Below are 25013 nucleotides of genomic sequence, written 5' to 3'. Positions count from 1 at the left end.
TACATCATAGAAAAATGACACTTACTTCTTTTTCACCGAAGATCAGCAAAAGAAATTCTGAGAAAGACGTACCTAAAAGCACTGTCGATGCGTCATTGCCAATATTATCTCCGAAACCTGTTGTTGAAAAGGCTACATCATCAGGTAATGTAAAGTCGGTTGGTTCATTGGTTTCACAAAATGACATGAACAACCTTCTGGAAGTTCCGAACGATCCCGATCGACGGGAAAGTATAGAGGTACAGGCAGCAACGTCCCGAAGGTCCTCATGGGCCCTGTCAACCGATAATGGCAAGTCTTACAGAAGACATTCTCTACTTAGTAGAGTTGCCCTCGAAACGTTCAGAGGTGATGACGAGACACATGCACAGACAGTGACGCTGTCGGGGAAATCGGGGACAGGGTTGAGCCAGGATATTTGGCCTGAGTGGGAGCGAGACACCAGCTCGGAGGACGTCGAGGAACACTTCGTGGGAGTCATCCGCCGTACATCCATGTCCGTCGTCTTGCCGCACGTGCACGATGACACGGGTACCGTGGATGTTGGTGGGATAGAGATAACCCCTGGTCTCTATCTCCGGCGCAGGGTCAAACACTTACCCGAAAAGGGCGCAGGAATTATACAGGAAACTGGGAACACCACACATCACGACAACCGTAAGAAGACTCCGTACTCGAGTAGCGAAGGCGGGCCAAATACGAAGACATTGATACCACCTCTGTATCCGGCAATTAACCCATACATGTACAAACGAAGGCGGTGTTCGGATCAAGGAACCAACTCACGTGGAGGTCATCGGAACCTGCTCGAGAGAGAACCCGTCCCCGTCACTGTGTCCAGACTTGTACCATTCGACATCTCTTTAGACACGCCCAGAATAACTATGGACAATATGAAATCTTCACGAAAGTATAAATCTACAAAGAACTCTCCTTTTTCATCAGTCGAAATAACAAAGCTAGATGACGGACAGGACGTGTCACGGATCCTGGTACCCTTGTCCGACCGACAGCCGGGTATTCCTTTCCGTGTGCAGGACAGGATGAGCTCAAAGAAGGCCTCTTTCAAGTTTAAACGTTACTGGAACAATATGAGGAACTATATCAAAGCTGTGAGAAAACTCAAAGAGGAAGTGTTTCTTGATAATTTTGTGGATGTTTTTCCAATGAAAGGACTGTAGTAATGGCGGTTTACAGCTCATACCTCCATTCTCGGAAGGCAAAAGGCAATGTGTTACAATTTCGTTTTATAAACATTGGTAGCATTTCTCGTTCACCAAGTAAGGCATATTTAGGTTTTTTAGTTTTGGATGTCATCGGTTTGCTTTAAACAGCATCATTCATCAAGGTAGTATATGTATTAAAAAACTGACATATGATTTCGTCTACGATCAGTGGTTTGTGTACATACAGACAAGTATGCTGTTTAAATAAATTTGGTTGTTCTGCTTATATATTTGATAATTCCGTTTAGGTATGTAGATCTATGACAATTTGATTTACATTATGTTTGTTACTTTTACTTGGAAATACATGGTATTTGGTAGATTTTTTCAGATAACACTGATTGGTTGCTTTATTATCAATTGTGTCATTATGAGCAGTTTACAACAAATAAAATGTTTGTTTTATCATTTATTAAAATGCAGTATTTAATTCAATATCGACATTCTTCGCATTTCATTTCGGTAAATATTATGTTTGGGTTCGTGTGATATGTTGCCGTTTCCGGTTCCGGTCATTCGGCCAGCCCAAACTTGTACGTTGTTGTTTGTTGATAAACCTCGCCTGGTCGGAGTATCGTATCGGGGAAGTTACTCTGAAAATACACACAGAATATAATTAACCCTTTCTGATAACTGACTATACAAAACTACAGTTGTTACTCTCTATAGTGAGGGATTAGTCATTAATTGACATTGTTATTTTTGTAGAACAAAACGCAAGAAATCAACACACACTAACAGAGTGTGAAAGATAAAAAGATTCTTTTTTTCATGTGTCTATATTTCTCCTGAATGTAGTTCTCATTTCATTCCACAAGGAAAACAACTGTCCGGTATTAGGCCAAAATCTAATATGTGTGTTTCAGGTATCCCGCCCTACCCTAGATTTTCCTTCCGACTCTAGAAATTGTATTACTCGCTAGTATCTAAAATTAGTTTATTAGTTAGGCAAAGTTCACGGCCACTCAATAAAATGTACTTTCTTCCTGTTCTGTGAGTCTGGACCTATTTTTGACAAAATCAACAGTCTTTGTAATGTGTGGAAATGAATTGTACAATTTGATATTAAGCATAGATCTAATATTGATCCATGAACATTAAATTCAAAATTAAAATAGAATTAATTGCCTACCGACCTACCCAATCTTGTTCAGGCAATTGACATGAAACTCATGTTTTTGGCCTTTTCTATAACCCACAACGTTGCAGGACCTTTTTCTTTCAAATTGCTAATACATGTTCAAGTTGGGTTTCAATATTTTATATGCCTAAAAAAAAATGCTATGTTCCTCCTTAATGTCCTTTTGTACTGCATGTGTGTTCGTGTGTTTGGTTTTGTCATATGAATATTATAAGGGGATTTTTTTTCATTAAAGTACTTGCGAATGACATTGAGAATATTTGGTGCAAGGGTGAGTCAAACAAGCACTTCTGTCACATCACATTTGACTGTGAAAACTATTATCAACTACGTAAATACACAAAAAAAATGTTTCAAAAATGTAAATAGAAGAAATGAAGTTGACACAAGGATGTGGAAGATTTAATCTGTGACAAGCCTACTTAATACTTAAAGAGGGGTCGCAGAGGTATATGTGATATCTTTAAATCAAACAGATATATTTAAAACAGTTCAAAATACATCTCCAAATGAACTTTAGATATCCTTACATTTTTTGCAATGTAATATAGAGAATATCTCTGTATTTCTTTCTAAATATCTCAAATTAAGATATATAGCTATGGCGGGAGTGACAAAAGTTACTAAGTTAAAGGACAGTATGTCGTAACTTACGTTACTTATCTGGCGGACACTGTCTGTAGTTACGGACGTTACTTACCTGGTGGACACTGTCTGTAGTTACGGACGTTACTTATCTAGCGGTCACTGTCTGTAGTTACGGACGTTACTTACCTGGTGGACACTGTCTGTAGTTACGGACGTTACTTACATGGTGGACACTGTCTGTAGTTACGGACGTTACTTACATGGTGGACACTGTCTGTAGTTACGGACGTTACTTACATGGTGGACACTGTCTGTAGTTACGGACGTTACTTACATGGTGGACACTGTCTGTAGTTATGGACGTTACTTACATGGTGGACACTGTCTGTAGTTACGGACGTTACTTACATGGTGGACACTGTCTGTAGTTACGGACGTTACTTACATGGTGGACACTGTCTGTAGTTACGGACGTTACTTACATGGTGGACACTGTCTGTAGTTACGGACGTTACTTACATGGTGGACACTGTCTGTAGTTACGGACGTTACTTACATGGTGGACACTGTCTGTAGTTACGGACGTTACTTACATGGTGGACACTGTCTGTAGTTACGGACGTTACTTACATGGTGGACACTGTCTGTAGTTACGGACGTTACTTACATGGTGGACACTGTCTGTAGTTACGGACGTTACTTACATGGTGGACACTGTCTGTAGTTACGGACGTTACTTACATGGTGGACACTGTCTGTAGTTACGGACGTTACTTACATGGTGGACACTGTCTGTAGTTACGGACGTTACTTACATGGTGGACACTGTCTGTAGTTACGGACGTTACTTACATGGTGGACACTGTCTGTAGTTACGGACGTTACTTACATGGTGGACACTGTCTGTAGTTACGGACGTTACTTACATGGTGGACACTGTCTGTAGTTACGGACGTTACTTACATGGTGGACACTGTCTGTAGTTACGGACGTTACTTACATGGTGGACACTGTCTGTAGTTACGGACGTTACTTACATGGTGGACACTGTCTGTAGTTACGGACGTTACTTACATGGTGGACACTGTCTGTAGTTACGGACGTTACTTACATGGTGGACACTGTCTGTAGTTACGGACGTTACTTACATGGTGGACACTGTCTGTAGTTACGGACGTTACTTACATGGTGGACACTGTCTGTAGTTACGGACGTTACTTACATGGTGGACACTGTCTGTAGTTACGGACGTTACTTACATGGTGGACACTGTCTGTAGTTACGGACGTTACTTACATGGTGGACACTGTCTGTAGTTACGGACGTTACTTACATGGTGGACACTGTCTGTAGTTACGGACGTTACTTACATGGTGGACACTGTCTGTAGTTACGGACGTTACTTACATGGTGGACACTGTCTGTAGTTACGGACGTTACTTACATGGTGGACACTGTCTGTAGTTACGGACGTTACTTACATGGTGGACACTGTCTGTAGTTACGGACGTTACTTACATGGTGGACACTGTCTGTAGTTACGGACGTTACTTACATGGTGGACACTGTCTGTAGTTACGGACGTTACTTACATGGTGGACACTGTCTGTAGTTACGGACGTTACTTACATGGTGGACACTGTCTGTAGTTACGGACGTTACTTACATGGTGGACACTGTCTGTAGTTACGGACGTTACTTACATGGTGGACACTGTCTGTAGTTACGGACGTTACTTACATGGTGGACACTGTCTGTAGTTACGGACGTTACTTACATGGTGGACACTGTCTGTAGTTACGGACGTTACTTACATGGTGGACACTGTCTGTAGTTACGGACGTTACTTACATGGTGGACACTGTCTGTAGTTACGGACGTTACTTACATGGTGGACACTGTCTGTAGTTACGGACGTTACTTACATGGTGGACACTGTCTGTAGTTACGGACGTTACTTACATGGTGGACACTGTCTGTAGTTACGGACGTTACTTACATGGTGGACACTGTCTGTAGTTACGGACGTTACTTACATGGTGGACACTGTCTGTAGTTACGGACGTTACTTACATGGTGGACACTGTCTGTAGTTACGGACGTTACTTACATGGTGGACACTGTCTGTAGTTACGGACGTTACTTACATGGTGGACACTGTCTGTAGTTACGGACGTTACTTACATGGTGGACACTGTCTGTAGTTACGGACGTTACTTACATGGTGGACACTGTCTGTAGTTACGGACGTTACTTACATGGTGGACACTGTCTGTAGTTACGGACGTTACTTACATGGTGGACACTGTCTGTAGTTATGGACGTTACTTACATGGTGGACACTGTCTGTAGTTACGGACGTTACTTACATGGTGGACACTGTCTGTAGTTACGGACGTTACTTACATGGTGGACACTGTCTGTAGTTACGGACGTTACTTACATGGTGGACACTGTCTGTAGTTACGGACGTTACTTACATGGTGGACACTGTCTGTAGTTACGGACGTTACTTACATGGTGGACACTGTCTGTAGTTACGGACGTTACTTACATGGTGGACACTGTCTGTAGTTACGGACGTTACTTACATGGTGGACACTGTCTGTAGTTACGGACGTTACTTACATGGTGGACACTGTCTGTAGTTACGGACGTTACTTACATGGTGGACACTGTCTGTAGTTACGGACGTTACTTACATGGTGGACACTGTCTGTAGTTACGGACGTTACTTACATGGTGGACACTGTCTGTAGTTACGGACGTTACTTACATGGTGGACACTGTCTGTAGTTACGGACGTTACTTACATGGTGGACACTGTCTGTAGTTACGGACGTTACTTACATGGTGGACACTGTCTGTAGTTACGGACGTTACTTACATGGTGGACACTGTCTGTAGTTACGGACGTTACTTACATGGTGGACACTGTCTGTAGTTACGGACGTTACTTACATGGTGGACACTGTCTGTAGTTACGGACGTTACTTACATGGTGGACACTGTCTGTAGTTACGGACGTTACTTACATGGTGGACACTGTCTGTAGTTACGGACGTTACTTACATGGTGGACACTGTCTGTAGTTACGGACGTTACTTACATGGTGGACACTGTCTGTAGTTACGGACGTTACTTACATGGTGGACACTGTCTGTAGTTACGGACGTTACTTACATGGTGGACACTGTCTGTAGTTACGGACGTTACTTACATGGTGGACACTGTCTGTAGTTATGGACGTTACTTACATGGTGGACACTGTCTGTAGTTATGGACGTTACTTACATGGTGGACACTGTCTGTAGTTACGGACGTTACTTACATGGTGGACACTGTCTGTAGTTACGGACGTTACTTACATGGTGGACACTGTCTGTAGTTATGGACGTTACTTACATGGTGGACACTGTCTGTAGTTATGGACGTTACTTACCTGGTGGACACTGTCTGTAGTTACGGACGTTACTTACATGGTGGACACTGTCTGTAGTTATGGACGTTACTTACATGGTGGACACTGTCTGTAGTTATGGACGTTACTTACATGGTGGACACTGTCTGTAGTTATGGACGTTACTTACATGGTGGACACTGTCTGTAGTTATGGACGTTACTTACATGGTGGACACTGTCTGTAGTTATGGACGTTACTTACATGGTGGACACTGTCTGTAGTTATGGACGTTACTTACATGGTGGACACTGTCTGTAGTTATGGACGTTACTTACATGGTGGACACTGTCTGTAGTTATGGACGTTACTTACATGGTGGACACTGTCTGTAGTTATGGACGTTACTTACATGGTGGACACTGTCTGTAGTTATGGACGTTACTTACATGGTGGACACTGTCTGTAGTTATGGACGTTACTTACATGGTGGACACTGTCTGTAGTTATGGACGTTACTTACATGGTGGACACTGTCTGTAGTTACGGACGTTACTTACATGGTGGACACTGACTGTAGTTATAGACGTTACTTACCTGGTGGACACTGTCTGCAGTTACGGACGTTACTTACCTGGTTGGCACTGTCTGTAGTTACGGACGTTACTTATCTGGTGGACACTGTCTGTAGTTATGAACGTTACTTACATGGTAGACACTGTCTGTAGTTACGGACGTTACTTACATGGTTGACACTGTCGGGATAGTGCTGAGCTTCCAAACAAATAGCGGAAAACTTTTGGTAGGTGACACCTCCTTTCCCGAGTGTTGGTTTAAGATTTTTGGAGGTGTAGCATTGCAGGCCTGGTTCTGTAGTACTGACGTCCATAACACGTCCTGATGGGACATGTTCAACCCTGTCACAGGAAAAAGTTACTAGACGTGAGCACAATATCACGACCCCTCACAGGTAACAGTAACTAGACGTTAGCACAATATCACGACCCCTCACAGGTAACAGTAACTGGACGTTAGCACAATGTCACGACCTCTCACAGGTAACAGTAACTTGACGTTAGCACAATGTCACGACCTCTCACAGGTAACAATAGCTAGACGTGAGCACAATGTCACGACCCCTCACAGGTAACAATAGCTAGACGTTAACACAATGTCACGACCTCTCACAGGTAACAATAGCTAGACGTTAGCACAATGTTACGACCCCTCACAGGTAACAGTAACTGGACGTTAGCACAATGTCACGACCCCTCACAGGTAGCAATAGCTAGACGTTAGCACAATGTCACGACCCCTGACAGGTAACAGTAACTGGACGTTAGCACAATGTCACGACCCATCACAGGTAACAATAGCTAGACGTTAACACAATGTCACGACCCCTCACAGGTTACAATAACTAGACGTTAGCACAACTTCACGACCTCTCACAGGTAACAGTAACTGGACGTTAACACAATGTCACGACTTCTCACAGGTAACAGTAACTAGACGTTAGCACACACGACCTCTCACAGGTAACAATAGCTAGACGTTAGCACAATGTCACGACCTCTCACAGGTAACAGTAACTGGACGTTAACACAATGTCACGACCTCTCACAGGTAACAATAGCTAGACGTTAACACAATGTCACGACCTCTCACAGGTAACAATAGCTAGACGTTAGCACAATGTCACGACCTCTCACAGGTAACAGTAACTGGACGTTAACACAATGTCACGACCTCTCACAGGTAACAGTAACTGGACGTTAACACAATGTCACGACCTCTCACAGGTAACAGTAACTGGACGTTAACACAATGTCACGACCTCTCACAGGTAACAGTAACTGGACGTTAACACAATGTCACGACCTCTCACAGGTAACAGTAACTGGACGTTAACACAATGTCACGACCTCTCACAGGTAACAGTAACTGGACGTTAACACAATGTCACGACCTCTCACAGGTAACAGTAACTGGACGTTAACACAATGTCACGACCTCTCACAGGTAACAGTAACTGGACGTTAACACAATGTCACGACCTCTCACAGGTAACAGTAACTGGACGTTAACACAATGTCACGACCTCTCACAGGTAACAGTAACTGGACGTTAACACAATGTCACGACCTCTCACAGGTAACAGTAACTGGACGCTAACACAATGTCACGACCTCTCACAGGTAACAGTAACTGGACGCTAACACAATGTCACGACCTCTCACAGGTAACAGTAACTGGACGCTAACACAATGTCACGACCTCTCACAGGTAACAGTAACTGGACGCTAACACAATGTCACGACCTCTCACAGGTAACAGTAACTGGACGCTAACACAATGTCACGACCTCTCACAGGTAACAGTAACTGGACGCTAACACAATGTCACGACCTCTCACAGGTAACAGTAACTGGACGCTAACACAATGTCACGACCTCTCACAGGTAACAGTAACTGGACGCTAACACAATGTCACGACCTCTCACAGGTAACAGTAACTGGACGCTAACACAATGTCACGACCTCTCACAGGTAACAGTAACTGGACGCTAACACAATGTCACGACCTCTCACAGGTAACAGTAACTGGACGCTAACACAATGTCACGACCTCTCACAGGTAACAGTAACTGGACGCTAACACAATGTCACGACCTCTCACAGGTAACAGTAACTGGACGCTAACAAAATGTCACGACTTCTCACAGGTAACAGTAACTGGACGCTAACACAATGTCACGACCTCTCACAGGTAACAGTAACTGGACGTTAGCACAATGTCACGACCTCTCATAGGTAACAGTAACTGGACGTTAGCAAAATGTCACGACCCCTCCCAAGTTACATTAACTATAGTACAATAAAACAACACCTATATGTTTAATTATATCGACTGCATTAATTGTCGATCCCGCTTATAAACGTTTGACTCAACAAAACGGTTATAATTTAGTATACCTTCCCGTGTGTAATTATTTAGTTAATTGGTTTTTATTGTTACCTGGCGACGAACTTAAGCTTGGCTCCTTCCCCAACACAAAAGTTGTGGTCGAACCCAAGGCCACCGTTGACCTCTTTCATCCTCTCAGGGACAGACACTGGCTTTCGGAGATCCATTGGGGTTCCCATCACCGGGGCCACTTCACCTACGTCATAGAAGTGAGAGTTTATGTATCAAAAAATGCACGGGCTCAGAACAGACCCTTGAGACACACCAGACAAAACTAGGAATGTAGTAGATTCAGCATTTTTTTTGTCGTTGGTGGTCAACTTTATCAAAGGCTATCGAGAGCGGCTGACCTCATTAGTATACTAAAAAGTGGCACGATCACAGCGAAAACTTTGAAGCTCTGAAAGGGTGTGTTTTTGGAGGAAACGGAGATAATGTCCGCGGAAGGAGAATGCATTTTAGATGCATACAGGAGGTTTTTATAAGAAAAGATATCCATCTTTCAATGGTACTAAGCATTTTCCGTAGATCAACTAAAAATGTTGTGTTTGATGCAAGAAAGGTGGCCCGAGGAGTCAACATTTCGACATCGAGAGCATTCCGCCCTTCTCGTATATAATTATGATCATTGGTGGTGTCATTTTTTTACTGAAAGTCGATCAAAACCCCTAAAACATGTAAAAAAAATTACTCTGAACACCTCAGTGTAGGTCCAACTATAGATGTAACAAATTCTCAGGTCCCTGTGGTTTAATATATCCCAAGTGATGGAAATAAACTGGCTTTCGCAGTTAGGTTTGGATGGAAGCTGTGTTGGAGAGGAGACACGAGCTTTTGGTTGTCCAGGTATGTCCTGATATTTTGCTAAGACCTAATGAGTGAAATAGAGTGGTAATTTTATGGGTTTTCTACACCTTCCTGTAACTTGTAAATGACGTTTACCTAACGGGATGTTTGTAAGGCAGGACATTTCAACGAAAAAATCTTATTTTGAAATTTCGTCTATACCCCTAGAATGTTACATGTAACGTTGTTCTCTGTTGAGAATATTGCTTACCTGTAGGGATGATGTTTTCATTCAAAGGAGTATAGTGGTCCCCGAGTAGCTGTATCACGTGACCATCTAAATTCTGCGTTCCCTATTGTACATAAAACAAACTGTTGTACACATTCCGTATGTTTGCCCATTGTAGGTAGACCTGGTCAATAGTAGTTTCGCACTGAGTGGAGTTATCACTGGGATTTTACATTGTATACTACCTGACAGGTACACCGACAATTGAAGTTAACTCATTCAGTTGTTAAACAGTCGTGTTATAGTACGTAATTAACACAAAAAACCATCGACACGCAATAACGTATATCATTTCAATGTTGCCAAACTGCAAACATATATTTGAATTGAAAAAAAGGAAGTATACACAATGATTTTAATTCAAGAATTTAGGCATCTAAATTAAAAATAAATAATAAAATGCAATACTCAGCAAATTACTTTAGAACCAATGCATATTAAACAATAGGCCTAAGGGCCTTAGCGGTCACCTGAGTTATATCATAGGTACTGGTAGCTTTATTTTATTGTTTAGATGTGATGTGGAAATCAGCATGTAAACTAAGTGAAATACAATACTTGTCCTGTCATCAAAGGATAGAAATTTTAAAATATTGGTAAATGTTCCCTTTGGGGCCCCGCCCTAGCCCCATGAATTCCAATTTTACAATGTAATACCCTCAGCCACCAAAGATGATTCCGACCAAGTTTGAATAATTTTCTACTGAAAATGGACAAACTATACCCAAAAGTGTTATTTCCCTATATAAACTAAAGTAAACTTTAACCCCTCCCCAAGAGGGAACGGATGGCTCAGGGGTCCTGAAATTGACAATTTCAATAAAGCCCCTGATGATCTTTCTATCCATGCACTAAAATTGCCTGTAGTACCTCTGAGTCTGGAGAAGATTTTTGAAATATTGGTAAATTTTCCCTTTGGGGCCCCCCTGACCCCTGGGGTTGGGGTAGGAATCCCAATTTTATATTTTAAACCATCTTCCTCCAAGGATAATTATCACCAAGTAAGAATAAGTTCCTACAGAAAATTGTAAAAATATACCCAAAAGTGTTGTCTCCCTATATAAACTATAATAAACTGTACCCCCTCCCACCGGGAGAATGGATGACCCGGGGGTCCTGAAATTTACAATTTTAATAAAGCCCCTGATGATCTTTCTATCCATGCACTGAAATTGCCTGTAGTACCTCTGAGTCTGGAGAAGATTTTTTAAATATTGGTTAATTCCCACCCTCGCCCGAGGGGGTTAGGGTAGGAATCCCAAGCCTCATCTACCAAGGATGATTCTGACCAAGTTTGAAATAATTCCATCCACTGGTTCTTGAGAAGAATTTGAAAATGTAAAAAGTTTACGCACGACGCACGAAGGACAACAACGGACGGAAAGTGATCGGAACAGGTCACTTGAGCAAAGCTCAGGTGACCTAATAAAAAACAACGTCTTTCAGTATGATTTTTTATTGACATTATACATTGGGATTATTGACTTGAATATGATTTTTTTTTTTTTTTAAATGAAATTCAAAAGCATAGTTTTGGAATTCGATTTTCAAATTCGATTTTTTTTAACTTAAACGTTTTTAATTTGTTGCTGTTTTTCTTAAGTTGAAATGTCTTATTAATTCAAGTGTTATTTATTCATTGCAAATGTTGATTTCTTTTTAATTCAAATTCCAGTTCGATGTGTATTTCCGTCATATTAATCAACAATTTTGCAACGTTTGACATGCCATACCCTCGAAATTTCGATCCTCATTCTGCAGTGTTACGCTCACTTACGCTCTTTACAGAAAGCGTAAGTGGGCGTAACTCCTTGAGTATCAAGGATGCAAAACTTCCATGGATTTCGTTCTCTTCGCGCCTGGAATATATCGTGAAAAAAATCGAAGGTTCGAACAAAGCCATTTTATTGGATGCAAGCATTATTTTTAGGTTTAAAAAAATGACTAATCGCCAAGTTGATTTCTGTCCTGTTGTGGGTAGAGGGGAGTGATACACGACTTTAAACTGGTAAAGTTATGATGCCGCGCGATTCTTTTGATTTACATAAAAAAAAAACTTTTCTACTTATATCATCCACAGAGTGGCGCATACAGAGCCTTCCGTCTCACCATGACATACTCCAGGAGTGGGGAGAACGTAAGTCAATTTTCGAGGATGGAGCTCAATTACCTGGCCAGCGAGGTTGAAGTAAGAGTGGTTGGTAAGGTTGATGGGCGTGGCTTTCGTTGTCGTGGCCGTGTACTCGATAGAAAACACGTTGTCATCTGACAGTCTGTACGATACTGTCGTGGTTACCTCCCCTGGGAAGCCTTCTTCATTGTCAGCACTGACGTAACGCAAGAAAAGACGGTCACCATCAACAGTGGTGTCCCAAATCACCTTAAATAATAACGGAGAAGCATAGCAGTACCCAAACGGAGTATAATGTACATATTGCTGTCAAATAGCACCTTAACTTGATATCCATTACATCACTGTTATATGCAAAGATAACTTATTTAATACAGTTTTAGCACGTCAACTGCTATTTAATAAAACAAAGGGAGATAACTCTAACGCAAACCATAGGTATAATTTCAGTTTCGAAAATACTAAATGATATTTAGTTTCAAAGATCTGTCCATAAGCTTTAAGTGGCTGTACCAGTCATTACCTTGTCGAAACCTTTGACACCACCATGAAGGCAGTTGAGGCCATTGTTGACCGGAAGTTGAAACTCTTGACCGTCTAGCGAGAACTTTCCACCCGCTATTCGGTTGGCCACCCGGCCACAAACAGCCCCAAAATAAGGAGAGCGCGTCAGATACCCTGTAAACGTAAATAAAGCATGTCATGTTTAACCTGTAATTATGTAGACATAAGAACATGCACGGTCCATGGTGTCAGGTAACCTGTATAAGGACGTACCTGTAAGGAGGGTGTGTCCATGGTGTCAGGTAACCTGTTTAAGGACGTACCTGTAAGGATAGTGTGTCCATGGGGTCATATAACCTGTTTATTTACGTACCTGTAAGGAGAGGGGGTCCATTGTGTCAGGTAACCTGTAGAAGGACGTACCTGTAAGTAGAGTGTGTCCATGATGTCAGGTAACCTGTATAAGCACGTACCTGTAAGGAGAGGGTGTCCATGGTGTCAGGTAACCTGTATAAGGACGTACCTGTAAGGATAGTGTGTCCATGGTGTCATATAACCTGTTTATTGACGTACCTGTAAGGAGAGTGTGTCCATGGTGTCAGGTAACATGTATAAGGACGTACCTGTAAGTAGAGTGTGTCCATGGTGTCAGGTAACCTGTATAAGGACGTACCTGTAAGGAGAGTGTGTCCATGGTGTCAGGTAACCTGTTTAAGGACGTACCTGTAAGGAGAGTGTGTCTGGTAACCTGTTATGACGTACAATGTACACGTCATTAGAGCATAACATGTTATGACGATATATAAACGTGAACTTATAGAGCATGTCAGGTTACCTGAAATGACGTACACTTAAACAGAGAGTGTCAAACAACTTTACCTTCCATGCCGTCGAAGCCGAGGTTGACGTCCTTGACCTCTCCGTTCTTATCTGGGACAAGGATTTCAGTGATGATGCAGCCATAGTCAAGCACTCTGACAGTGACGTTGTTCTTGTTGGTGAAAGTGAACCTATAAATCATAAAGGTCAATGTCGCCATATATATGTAAACTTTATAGTAAGTCAAAAACAGTACCGACAGAATACGTGAGCATCAGGACCAAAGCACTGTCACGTCGACCTCATTTACTAATAACACAACACTTAACATTGCAACATTTAATCTATTTTCTCTCTGATTCCTAACGACTCTTTCTTGTTCCCTTACACTTTGCTGGACAATACCTTACTTTTGGCCTTATTCTTTTAAGCATTCGTCGAAGTGAGGAAGGCAAATGGTTATGTCCCAAGTCCACGACTAACAGTAGGCCTTAAATGGTTATTCACCATTTCGGGTAATGGTTAACCAGTTGCTATGTCGGATGCCTTCAGCATGTTTTTTCAATGAGGAAGCACTCTAAAGTCGGCATCAGATCCCCGCTATCTCAAGAGGACAAATACACCGACATACAGCCTCCAGCACACATACATTACACATATGGAGGCACGTTCTTAAATAATAGAACGCTTAACTAAATAAAACCAAACCAAAACCAAAACCAGACCACTGGATAAAAGTTACCTGTTCACATCCTGACCGTCCTTGGTCTTCCCAAAATTGTCCTGTGTGATGGTTGCGACGCTCATTGCACCTAGATTCTACAATGTTATAACTGGCTGATCAGATTATCAGGCAGTGCTTGTTTTATACTCTTACAAATTGGCCAGCTTATCACAAGCTAACACCTCGAGTAGGACAGCTATCTTAATGCTGTCGCACTGTGACTAGTTCAGATAACGGTCATGTTTACTTAACGAAGATTAAAGAATGTACGGGAGACAACTCTAACTAGACACAACACTGTGCTGAAGCACAGGAGATAGAAGATCTGAATATAACGTCTATTATCAGGATATAGCCTACAGTCTACCGCGAACAAAGTGCACCGTTCACGATAAACCTGGTACATCTTGACAGTAGACATGTACTCTATTTCAAACAATTTGAATTTTAACTTATCTCCCAACTTTTTCAGGTTATATAATTTAATCTAAGAAAAGGCAGCATCAAAGCACCAAAAGTGATGACGTCGTTTACCGGGCTAATCTAACTAAAAGAGTGATTAATATCAGATTACATATTATTGTGATTGGTTGAAGTTGTTTGGCGATGAAATAATATTGCAATATGGTTTTGTGAAATTGTTTGTTCGTTTTTTTTTAATTTAAGTGAACCTATACGAATAGGTACTAGTAAATCTAGTTTGCTAGATCCAATTTTGGCAGATTATTTGTCCTGCACAGACTCCTCAGTTTACTGAGTATTTTACTCATCCTGAAGATTGTGTTACTTGTATTCCGTCTTTTCGTATTGCAGAGTTATCTGCTCTTGTGAGCAGGTATTGATTGTTACGTCATTTGTTTGAGAGAGTATCGTCATCATTTTTTGAGTAAACGACGTAATTTTCTCACACAAACCAATGACGTAACAAACAATGCCTGCTCACAAGAGAAGATAACTCTACAATACGCAAAGACGGAATTGTTGTTCCTTTTAACATAAATCCTGTAAACAAACGAAGAGTACGGTTTTATAAAAGAGTAAGCTTTGATATTTAATCAGCTTAGGAATTCGATTGGAAATGTAAATTGTAATTCAGTCGATTTTAATAGTGAAAGTTTTGCTAGGGTTTTTCTTGGCTTTTGTAGTAGGTCCTAGATGCACGCCTAACAAAGAAGTTACAATGGGGCCCAACATTGACCATGAATGAATTCAGACCCGAAAAAAAATATGAGTTTCGAAGAATATAATTAAATTCTAGACATCCGCGGACATAAGAGAAATAAAGTTGGTACCATAAAATGTTTATTTTTGTAACATAATTAAGTAAATCATAACAGGATGTGGAGTGTAGTTTTCCGGCGATCAGTTTGATCCCTGTAGACGCTATGTTTTTTCATTTTTTGGAGGATGTGAATTCTTCTTGATACTGGTCAATATTTTTTGGGCTATACCCAAAAACGGTCTGTTCTCCAAAACTTGTCCCAACACTGATTAGAGAAATTAGCACAGATTGTTGTTTCTCACTTTCTCTTTATTTTAGGTCTATTCATTGTATGCCCATTTTTTTTTAATCTTTTGTAAATAAATAGCCTAAGCTCCATGTGTCTTTTCTTACTAGAGCTTATACACCTTACCATACGTATGTTATAACCATAGGTCATAGACCTTGAAATATTATTTAATTTGTTAATTATTGATCAATACTAAAAATTTGCCCTTTTAACCGTGTTTTAAACTATTAAATGAAACCTTAAGAAGGGACCTCGAGAAGCCCTCGCCGGTAGAGCTCTCCCCAACCGCTTGGAGCCAATCGATTTCTCAATTACTTTTAACCTGTTATTTATTTATTTTTAGACTGATAAAAAAAAATAAAAAAAAAAAAAAAAAAAAAAAAATTAAAGTTACATCGTATGATTGCAGGGGCGCAGAGCGACCTGTCTTCGCTGGTAGGGCTCTCCCCAACCCTAAGGTAGCGCACTTTGAGTCACTGCAACCTACATGTTGATAATAATAAGCAGGGTAGTCTCACAATAATCTAATGTCGATATTGATCCCTATTACAAGTGGGTTTTTTTTATGTTAAACAAACTATTTTAAGTTCTAGGAAACAGCCAACTGCAAGTATTTTATATGTACCAATGGAATTGATTTATATTTTGTACAAGTATTTTATATGTATTAATGAACATAAATGTAATTGTGATATGTGACACTTAAATAAACAAATTGAACTTGAACTTGTATACATTTCTTTTGGGTCATTACGTTCACCATTGTTTTTAACGTTGTTAACCTTATTAGAAGATGATTTTTCAAATCCATTTCTACTCAGTTAATCTTATCCGTTAGCTAAATAAAACACCCAAGCAATAACGTTGATAACCTCGATCTTTAAAGTGGCTTTGCTTGTTTCATAATGATGCACCAGCTATTAGATACATTTAGGATAATGTCATTATATATTTCGAACATTATTGTTAACGTTGCTTTGTATTGATATGTACTTCCTTCAACTTACCTTTTAAATAAAAAGTGCAAATACCTGATAAAGTAGGCCCATTATTAGCCTGTTATGTTCATTCAGTGATCGACCGTTAGGTTCAAAATATTTGACTCCAGAAGCAATATGGTAATACTGTGGATGTATGATCTACTTATCATTAAGTAGATCTAGAATCATTTTATTGTTCTTTTATTCTGACATAGATAAATGAAGATGGCCTACTACGGAAACAACATGGCCGATGCAGAATTACACCCGATGCTGTGTTTCTAGTCCATATTTCAGAATGAAATTAAACAGTGAATGAGCGCGTGAAAGGGGAAATGTATATATATATACTTAAATTGGTATACATATTGCGGGAAAATATAAAACATTTCAATTTTTGTTCATTTCAAAATAGATTTTAAACAAATATTTGATAAAGTTGTTGACAAGTTTACGTTTTTTGCCATGTTTCAGAACATTTTTCAATGAAATGAATAAACATTTTTGACAAATTAACACAATTTCTTTTCGTTTGCACTCTCTTTCTTTTATTTATGTTTTTTTTTTATAAAATTTGATGAAAAATTTGTTGTTATTTTGAAATAAATATTTAAAGACAAACACAAGTTTACCGCCACAACAACTTTCCACGGCGCGTGTACCAAGGGGCGTCTTCGGTCAGGTTCGAGTAAAGACTATATTACAACGAGAAAACTGTGTATTGGCTATATTTGTTATTTTCCTTGAGAAACTCAAATCCACGGCACCATGGCAGTAAGTCCAAGAAAGAATACGAGAAGCAGAAGCAGGAGTTATTCTCCAGTGAAGGTAGCTTCGCCAAAAGCGTCACCGAAGAAGGCCAAGAAGAAACTAGTAAAGGGAGGAGTAACCAAGCCCACGACATTGTCGATGGTCGTTACCGCTATTAAAGCTATGAAGGACAAGAAGGGATCGTCCGTCCAGGCCATCAGAAAATACATAATGGCCAACTACAGCAAGTTCATCACCGCGACCAGGGTATCCTCGTCTATCAGGATTGCTTTGGTTCGTGGACTAAAGACTGGAGCACTGGTGAGACCCAAGGGATCTACTGCCACTGGGGCTACTGGTAGATTCCGAATTGGCAAACCAGCAGCTAAGAAACCAAAGACACCCAAGAAAAAGAAGGCTAAAAAGGCAAAGAAGGTCAAGAAGGCCACTGCAAAGAAGACCAAGAAACCTAAGAAGGCAAAATCGCCCAAAAAAGCTGCGAAGAAGTCGACTAAGAAGCCCAAGAAGTCTCCAAAAAAGGCGAAAAGAGCGACAAAACCCAAAGTCAAAAAGGTAGCTAAACCCAAGGTTAAAAAAGCAGCTAAAGCCAAGTCAAAGAAATCCTCTTCAAAGAAGTAGAATTTGCTGACGTAAACCGACACACTATCTTATATCTAACGGTCCTTAAAGGACCAACCATACCTCTCAAGAAGCTCTATTGATACTCGAAGAAAACGCATTTAATTTTCTACTTAAATCTGCCAATGTCTCTTCCCCAAAAAGACACAAATTGATATTGGAGTATTTAGACATGTCTCGTTCCTACTACGATGAAAACACCCATGCAAATTGTGACCGTTATGTATGCAGTTGGTTTTAACTGCACGTAGGGTTACGGTCCCGATCTTTTATTTTATAAATTTTATTTAACGTTGATATGATTACAAAGATAAACACTAAACGAGCTTGTGTTTATCTTTGTAATCATATCGACAAGTAGAAGTTAAGTAGGTCTGATGCAGACTCGATTGCTGACAAAACGCGCAACTAGTGTTGGTCATTAATATTGCATAATGTAGCCATTGTAACACGATCTACAACACTGACCAGGAGTTTTGAGAAGTAAAGCTCGCGTAAATAGGGATATTTTGGTAAAGTTATAGAGACTGATCTGAACTTAAAATGTACCGGTTTGGATTTTTCTTATTTTAGTTCTTCATATATCCAAACAGTTGTCTAAAATATATCAACGGGCACTTTCAAATTCTGTTTAATCTCTATACTAAAAAAAACCTATTGAATTGAAATTTCTTTTTTTGAAATTTTTAAGTCAACTTTGTCGTTGCATGGTCATATCATGATGATTAAAATATCCACCGCCGTAGATTTCATAGAAAGTTCAAACTTTAGAAGGCGCGTCAGATGCTATTTGGCAAAGCGAGGTACTGGGAAGCTATGGGTCACTGGTTCGATCCCCGGCGGAAGCACACTACTCTCTGTTACAAAGGGTGTTCATTTCCCTCCTTGTGTTGGCTGGGAGTTCGAACCTGGGTTGGAGTATAGCAAGGCGTTTTGTCGGAGATTCGAATTAAGAGTTTTGTAATCCAACAGAGCTATTGTTATTTCATTTTCTGTAAGGCTGTCTATTGAAATTCCATCCAATTTCGTGTAAATAGCAATAGTTGTTTTAGTAAAATAAAAACAGTTTAGTACTTGTAAACGAAAATGCATTTTCTAATGGAATATCATTGGAGCACCCTATTTGATTGTGTGAAGCTGACAGCTCAGAAACATTTAGGTGACCTATGGGGATATACTTAAAGCATATCACTTTCCTATTGAAAGGAAGTTACTTGGTGTTAATTTTGACTCATCTTTAAATTTTGATACACATGTCTTGCTTAAAGGATTCTAGACTTCTTAAAAGAATTGGGGGCATTTTAACAAAACAAGGTAGGAGAATCATATACAATTCTTTTATTATATCCAGTTTTCATTTCTGCCTACTGATTTTACTAGCTTGAGAAGTGTGAGAAAGATGAAAAAGATTCAGGAGGGTGCAGGAGATTCGTGGAGAGTGATATTATGTCTCATCTTTTAGTCAGCTTTTAAAATCTACAAATAGTACTCTTTTACATGTTAAGAGGCTAAAAGATATGGGCTATGAAGTTTTTGAAATACTACACAAGATTTCTCCTGATTATATATACTTGACTTGGTAAAACTTAAGGAATCTGCTTATGATTTCAGAAGGGACTTGACAGTCAGCATCCCATCTGTAAAAACTACAAGGTATAGACAGAAATCATTCTCCTTTGAGGTGGCCGGGGTGTGGAACAGTCTTCCAAACGAATTGCAGAGATATGAATACTTCCCAGAATTCCGGAGGCTGGTCCACACCTGGGATGGTCCCACTATATGTACATGTTCCATCTGTACAAAGATGAAAGATTGACTTTTTGGCTGCTTACTTTCTTTTGTGTAATTTTTCTTTTTTATGCTGTAAATTCCTAATTATTGTTTCATAAATGTTTGTATTGTTGTTTTAGATTATGCTATATTAGCATGTATTCTGTCAATTTTTAGTTTTTGCCATATTGGCACATATGTACATTAGACTGAACCGTCTCTTAAATTAATTTCATATGCTGCATGAGCTTTATGTTTGGATGAATATGAAATTGATAAGACAACAAATACAATTTATTTTGATAATGTTTATCACAGATAAGTCATAAATATTAGTATGTACATTTAATAGCATTTGCCGCTTTAATAAATATCTGATTCAGCATTCTGATGGAATACCTTCACATACACATTTTTATAGTGTAATACCCTGGAATATAACATTTATTTATGGTAATACCGTCAGATATTACAGAATTATACCCTCAGATATATCCTCAGCTATCACATTCTAATACAGTGTAATATACTCTAACAGCTTAACAAACTCAAGTATTCTTTATTACAGTGTAATACCCTCCTATATAACTATCAGATATAACATGTATTTATAATATTATACCCTCAGACATAATATTTATTAGTTATACTATCAGATATAACATGTATTTACAATGTTATACCGTCAGACATAATATTTATTAGTGTTATACTATCAGATATAACATGTATTACAATGTTACACCGTCACACATAACATTTATTACAGTGTAATACTATCACAGTGTTATACTATCAGATATAACATTTATTACAGTGTTATACTATCAGATATAACATGTAGTACAGTGTTATACTATCAGATATAACAATAATTGCAGAATAATACCCTCAGACAGTATTTATTACAGTGTTATACTCTCAGAATCAGATATTACATTTACTTCTGTATATTACCCTTGGATACAATATAAATGAATTATTACTAATTAACTTTATGATTGAATAAAAACTAGGCTTTATACATAGGTGTTCTGTCTGTGATAACCCACACAATGATAGCTCTAGAGTGACATCATCATAGGATTATCTAACCCCAGGATTAACGTTGGCCACAATTTAACCACCCTCCCTTCAAATGTTGTTCTTACTCCAATACAATACAAGAATCAATATGAATATTATAAAAAGGAAATGAAAATTTAATTAGTCAGAATATATGTTTCATGATTTAATATTTCACTAAATTAAGGGGGAGGAGGCTGGCCTGGTACTGTCAGCTTTTACCTTGATATGTAGAGCTTGCCACATTTCCTTGAGCTATGTTTGTATGCTTCCCTCACTTCCTACTTAAAGCTTTACTAGTATACTTCCCTCAATTCACACTTACAGCTATACAAGTATACTTCACTCACTTCCTACTTACAGCGAAACAAGTATACTTCACTCACTTCCTACTTACAGCTATAGTAGTATACTTCACTCACTTCCTACTTACAGCTATACAAGTATACTTCACTCAATTCACACTTACAGCTATACTAGTATACTTCACTCACTTCCTACTTACAGCTATACTAGTATACTTCCCTCACTTCCTACTTACAGCTATAGTAGTATACTTCACTCAATTCACACTTACAGCTATACTAGTATACTTCCCTCAATTCCTACTTACAGCTATAGTAGTATACTTCGATCAATTCACACTTACAGCGAAACAAGTATACTTCACTCAATTCACACTTACAGCTATACTAGTATACTTCACTCAATTCACACTTACAGCTAAACAAGTATACTTCACTCAATTCACACTCACAGCTATACTAGTATACTTCACTCGATTCACACTTACAGCTATACTAGTATACTTCCCCAAAATCACACTAACAGCTATACTAGTATGCACACATCAATTCACACTTACAGCTTTACTAGTATACTTCCCCCAAATCACACTTACAGCTATACTTGTATACTTCAACCAAATCACACTTACAGCTATACTAGTATACTTCACTCAATTCACACTAACAGCTATACTTGTATACTTCCCCCAAATCACACTAACAGCTATACTAGTATACTTCACCCAAATCACACTAACAGCTAAACTCGTATGTGCACCTCAATTCACACTAACAGCTATACTAGTATACTCCCCCCAAATCACACTTACAGCTATACTAGTATACTTCCCCCAAATCACACTAACAGCTATACTAGTATACTTCACCCAAATCACACTTACAGCTATACAAGTATACTTCCCCCAAATCACACTAACAGCTATACTAGTATACTCCCCCCAAATCACACTTACACCTATACTAGTATACTTCCCCCAAATCACCCTAACAGCTATACTAGTATACTTCACCCAGATCACACTAACAGCTAAACTCGTATGTGCACCTCAATTCACACTAATAGCTATACTAGTATACTCCCCCCAAATCGCACTTACAGCTATACTAGTATACTTCACTCAATTCACACTAACAGCTATACTTGTATACCTCCCCCAAATCACACTAACAGCTATACTTGTATACTTCCCCCAAATCACACTAACAGCTATACTAGTATACTCCCCCCAAATCACACTAACAGCTATACTAGTATACTCCCTCCAAATCACACTAACAGCTATACTAGTATACTTCCCCCAAATCACACTTACAGCTATACAAGTATGCACACCTCAATTCACACTTACAGCTATACTAGTATACTTCACCCAAATCACACTTACAGCTAAACTAGTATACTCCCCCCAAATCACACTTACAGCTATACAAGTATACTCCCCCCAAATCACACTTACAGCTATACTAGTATACTCCCCCAAATCACACTAACAGCTATACTAGTATACTCCCCCCAAATCACACTTACAGCTATCCTAGTATCCTCCCCCCAATCACACTTACAGCTATACTAGTATACTTCACCCAAATAACACTTACAGCTAAACTAGTATACTCCCCCCAAATCCCACTTACAGCTATACTAGTATACTTTCCCCAAATCACACTTACAGCTATACAAGTATACCCCCCCCAAATCACACTTACAGCTATACAAGGATACTCCCCCCAAATCACTCTTACAGCTATACAAGTATACTCCCCCCAAATAACACTTACAGCTATACTAGTATACTTCCCCCAAATCACACTTACAGCCAGTGCTGACAAGATTGCAATGTACATGCTATGATGACTAAATACTAACCTTGATTTAGTGACACTGGCCTATTGATTTGACAGAATTGCACTATAGACATAACTTATATTTGGCACAAACATGGCGACGCAACAATAAATAAAGACCGGGGTTTCAGCACATTGTAATAGGTATGATGTCAGCAATTGATCGAGGACTCAGCATACTAGTAGGGACATCATTATGTTGGAATGGTTTGTAATTATAGACTAGGTCTAATTTAAAATGAGCCATACTTCAATTGAAAAGGAAATACACAAAGCAAACTTTCTATAGGCCAGTTATACTTTCTTTAGACTAGTTATACTTTCTTTAAGCCAGTTAAACTTTCTATAGACTAGTAACACTTTCTATAGACTAGTTAGACTTTCTATAGACTAGTTAGACTTTCTATAAGCCAGTTAGACTTTCTATAAGCCAGTTAGACTTTCTATAGGCCAGTTAAACTTTCTATAGACTAGTTAAAATTTCTATAGGCCAGTCAGACTTTCTATAGACTAGTTCGACTTTCTATAGGCCAGTTAGACTTTCTATAGACTAGTTAGACTTTCTATAGGCCAGTTAGACTTTCTATAGACTAGTTAGACCTTCTATAAGCCAGTTAGACTAAGTATTACTACACCCTCTGCTTATGGCATACACAGTACAGTGGGTTCTATTTAATTCAATGTTGCTTCATATAATACGAATAATTTAAAATTCATGCATATATAGCTTAGCAAACACAAGCAAGTTTCATCTTATTATTATAATTAGTACAGATGTAATTAGTCTTCACCTGAAGTGCGTTAAAAATTATAATTGTACATTATAGTATCACAACCTTACTTCACATTACTTGTACAGTGGACATTTGTAAACAACACAGGACGTCTACTATACGATATACATTCTACCTTTGAGGCTGATTAAATGTGAATTTCACATACATTATCTGAATATATTCACCGAGCTGTATAGACTTGTGAACTTCAAATACGACATAAAAACAAATTCAGTGTGAGTAGGTAAACTGTAACATTAACGAGTTAATAATTACTATAAAATAGCTTCACAGAGGTAATATACTATCACAACACAAACAATCTGATGTGTAGGTCACATTGTACTCTGTACAATACGCAGGTATGTAAATAAATATAAGAACCTATTTAGAAGAATCATGTCTGATATAACACAAGCAAAGCATACAAATTTTAAGTTTAAAAAGACTTCCTCCTGTGTATACAATGCAGTATTTTAACAGTCAATAAATATGTATTGCTAAACTCAAATACTAGTCAACGATGTCATCTGCTACATCTTATTATTTATCACTGATCCTTTCCTTGAACTAGGTATGTCTGGAGTGATTTCCCTTGGTAACAGCTACTTCCTTTGTTGAAGCCACTTGTTACAGATGTTTTTGACGGCTGTCTGTCCCATACGTTGTGCTGCCCCAGCTATACGCTGGACATCGTCCACTCTCTCAGACTTCACTGCCATTAGGTAGGCTGACCGCAGCTTCCCACATAGGATGTATGCATTGATCTAAAAACACAACATTGGTCCCCATT

The 25013-nt window shown here is 39.2% G+C and overlaps 4 protein-coding genes across 4 annotated transcripts in view; 2 read left to right on the top strand and 2 right to left on the bottom strand.

Annotated features, from left to right (window-relative positions):
• Positions 1–1626: 1626 nt before the first annotated feature.
• Positions 1627–14810, bottom strand: LOC110460200 (aldose 1-epimerase-like). Its single transcript, XM_021512988.1, has 8 exons — positions 14595–14810; positions 13913–14043; positions 13053–13207; positions 12569–12778; positions 10381–10462; positions 9375–9519; positions 7101–7272; positions 1627–1819 (listed from the first exon to the last, which is right to left on the bottom strand). The coding sequence occupies exons 1-8, from the start codon at positions 14657–14659 to the stop codon at positions 1739–1741; spliced, it is 1041 nt and encodes a 346-aa protein (XP_021368663.1). The 5' UTR covers positions 14660–14810; the 3' UTR covers positions 1627–1738.
• A 2972-nt stretch (positions 14811–17782) lies between these two features.
• On the top strand, positions 17783–20320 carry LOC110460326 (sperm-specific H1/protamine-like protein type 2). Its single transcript, XM_021513168.1, has 2 exons — positions 17783–18390; positions 20068–20320. The coding sequence occupies exons 1-2, from the start codon at positions 17836–17838 to the stop codon at positions 20113–20115; spliced, it is 603 nt and encodes a 200-aa protein (XP_021368843.1). The 5' UTR covers positions 17783–17835; the 3' UTR covers positions 20116–20320.
• A 186-nt stretch (positions 20321–20506) lies between these two features.
• Positions 20507–24809, top strand: LOC110460159. Its single transcript, XM_021512903.1, has 3 exons — positions 20507–22200; positions 22381–22634; positions 24795–24809. The coding sequence occupies exons 1-3, from the start codon at positions 21549–21551 to the stop codon at positions 24807–24809; spliced, it is 921 nt and encodes a 306-aa protein (XP_021368578.1). The 5' UTR covers positions 20507–21548.
• LOC110460149 (zinc finger FYVE domain-containing protein 26-like) overlaps positions 22667–25013 on the bottom strand; it is a 64544-nt gene continuing 62197 nt past the window's right edge. The window contains exon 43 of the mRNA XM_021512891.1: positions 22667–24987. Coding sequence (XP_021368566.1) covers positions 24826–24987 — 162 coding nt within the window. The 3' untranslated portion in view covers positions 22667–24825. The remainder of the gene's footprint in view (positions 24988–25013) is intronic.

Source organism: Mizuhopecten yessoensis, unplaced genomic scaffold, assembly GCF_002113885.1.
Source record: "Mizuhopecten yessoensis strain PY_sf001 unplaced genomic scaffold, ASM211388v2 scaffold1359, whole genome shotgun sequence".
In the NCBI taxonomy this organism is placed as follows: Eukaryota; Metazoa; Mollusca; class Bivalvia; order Pectinida; family Pectinidae; genus Mizuhopecten; species Mizuhopecten yessoensis.
Note: the sequence above shows the minus strand (reverse complement) of the source record. Positions and strands in the feature narration are given on the sequence as shown.